Raw genomic sequence first — 2,450 nt, forward strand, 5'->3', positions numbered from 1 at the left:
GAAAACAAGACTTTTTGGACTTTCATTTTACTACTTTAGTAGCCTAAATGCATCTTGATTTAAGAAATGTTTGATATTTGGACTGGAAACAAGACAAAAATACTAAGTAAGAAAAGTGTTTTTTTTGCAGTGTGTAATCCATACACAGACCGTTAATCTACAGTTGTCTTCCCAGTTTAGAGCACAAAACAGTGATACTACCCTATCTACTGCTGAACAAGTAGTGTTTTAGTCAAGTGGCTCAACTAATAGTCTGTATTATGCTGCAACGCCTGATGTACAGCCTAGAACATCACTTACAGTATATTGCTTTTAGCTATGACACTAGATATGAATTATATCTTTGTCTCCAAATCCTGTTTCTGTTTGAACTCTATTCCACTGATTATTATGTCAGCTTATGATATCAGTGTGCCATTTCTTGACTAGTTATCATGTTATGTAATGTATTAATGTAGGTGGATGATATGAAGGGTTTTCGAGACCTTCTAAGGGTTTCTGTGAAGGACTTCAATTTCGTCTTGGAGAAGGTGGCTCCACACATCACAAAGAAGGACACTCACCTAAGAAAGGCCATTAGCCCCAAGGACAGGCTTTCTGTCACGCTACGGTTTTTGGCAACAGGTGAGTGCACATAAATCTAATCACAATTTAATACCCCCTTTCTCTGTATCCCTCTCCATTCAACCAGGAATGATGATGTTATGCATCTTCCATATTCACCCATCTATCTATCTATCTATCTATCTATCTATCTATCTATCTATCTATCTATCTATCTATCTATCTATCTATCTATCTATCTACAGGTGAAACCTTCAACTCGTTAAGTTTTCAGTATCGAATTGGAAGCACAACACTGAGCAGGATTGTTATGGAGACCTGTGCAGCCCTAACTTCTGTACTACGTGACAAATACTTAAAGGTAAATGACTGTAATGGTCATATGTATAATTGTACTCCTTTTGTATGGAATAATTACATTACCCATGTCCACTTTGTAAGCAGAAAGCAGTAAGAATTATGCTGTTTTTTTTTTTTTTTGCACATCTTTTCAATTTTACACTTAACATTAGTTAGTTATGTGAGTAAATGTGAGTAAAAAGTTCTTTCCACAATTATGTGGTTGTCTGAATCCTTGATGTTGTATTTATTCTGCCTTCAGCCTTGACATAATTTTTAATAGGCATTGGTTATTTGTAGTTATACCCATATTTTATGGTGGTTGAAAGAAAAAAAACCCATTTGGACAGGAAAATTAAACCATTTTGAGCTGTATGCCAATCCTAATGAGTGAATAAAAATAGCGATTATTCAACTTCATTTGGTTGGTCACCATGTCTCCATCTCACTTCTTTCACAGACACCAACAACTGAGTCAGAGTGGAAGGCCATTTCCAAAGATTTTGCTGACAAGTGGAACTTTCCACACTGCTTAGGGGCTGTGGATGGCAAACACATCTTCATTCAACCCCCTGCCAAGACTGGAAGCATGTTTTACAACTACAAGTCCAGGTTTTCCATCATACTTATGGCAGTAGTTGACGCCCAATACAGGTTTGTGTATGCAAGTGCAGGAACCCAGGGCAGAGTGTCTGATGCTGGTGTGTTTGCCCAGTCGGACCTGAGAGTTGTTATGGACGCTGGCCTACTGCATGTCCCCCCTGATGATACCCTTCCCAACACTGAGGTCATGATGCCCTACATGTTCATCGGTGACGAGGCCTATCCACTGAAAACGGATCTCATGAAGCCCTATCCTTTTCGAAACCTGACCACAAATCAAAGGATTTACAATTACCGTCTTTCCAGGGCACGCCGTGTTGTTGAAAATGCCTTTGGAATTTTGGCAAATCGCTTCAGAGTTTTTAGAACAACTATTTGCCTGAATCCAGACAAAGTTGTGACCATTCTCTTTGCGTGTCTTTGCCTGCACAACTTTTTACGCAACCAGAGATCTGATGCCTATGTGCCACCCGCCTATGTGGATTATGAGGATGCCAACCATCAGCTTATTGAAGGGGCATGGAGGAGAGAGGGAGCGCTACAGTCTGCATCAACAGGAAGAGCAAGAAATCCCTCTGTGGAAGCCAAGGAGCAACGAGACACACTTTGCCAATACTTTGTTTCACCTGCAGGGAGTGTTTCATGGCAGGAGGATATGGTGTAGTAATTGTATTGGTTATTACAATATATTTATTTGCAGTAAACAAATTGTCTAACCAAGTTGGATGGTGGACATGCTTTTTGAAATAAATAAAAGATATAATTCCTTTGAAATGACCGCAAATAGTCTTCAGAACATTATTTTTTACTGCACAGATAACAACAGATGTTAGTCAAATGACTAATTCCCTGAAATCAAAACCAAACAATTGCATTAAATATATATTCAAAAATATTACTTTATATTATATTCTTTCAAAAACAAATGTTTTCTTAAGGCACAA

The 2,450-nt window shown here is 38.3% G+C and overlaps 1 protein-coding gene across 1 annotated transcript; it reads left to right on the forward strand.

Moving 5' to 3' along the window:
* The first annotated feature begins 445 nt into the window (after window positions 1-445).
* On the forward strand, window positions 446-2,170 carry LOC130097692 (uncharacterized). The gene is made up of 3 exons (XM_056264632.1): window positions 446-624; window positions 810-925; window positions 1,364-2,170. Exons 1-3 carry the CDS (start codon window positions 468-470, stop codon window positions 2,168-2,170), a joined length of 1,080 nt encoding a protein of 359 aa, XP_056120607.1. The 5' UTR covers window positions 446-467.
* Window positions 2,171-2,450: the final 280 nt, after the last annotated feature.

The sequence above is a fragment of the Rhinichthys klamathensis genome, unplaced genomic scaffold (assembly GCF_029890125.1).
Source record: "Rhinichthys klamathensis goyatoka isolate OS25496 unplaced genomic scaffold, OSU_Roscu_1.1 h1tg000223l_1, whole genome shotgun sequence".
Lineage (NCBI taxonomy): Eukaryota > Metazoa > Chordata > Actinopteri > Cypriniformes > Leuciscidae > Rhinichthys > Rhinichthys klamathensis.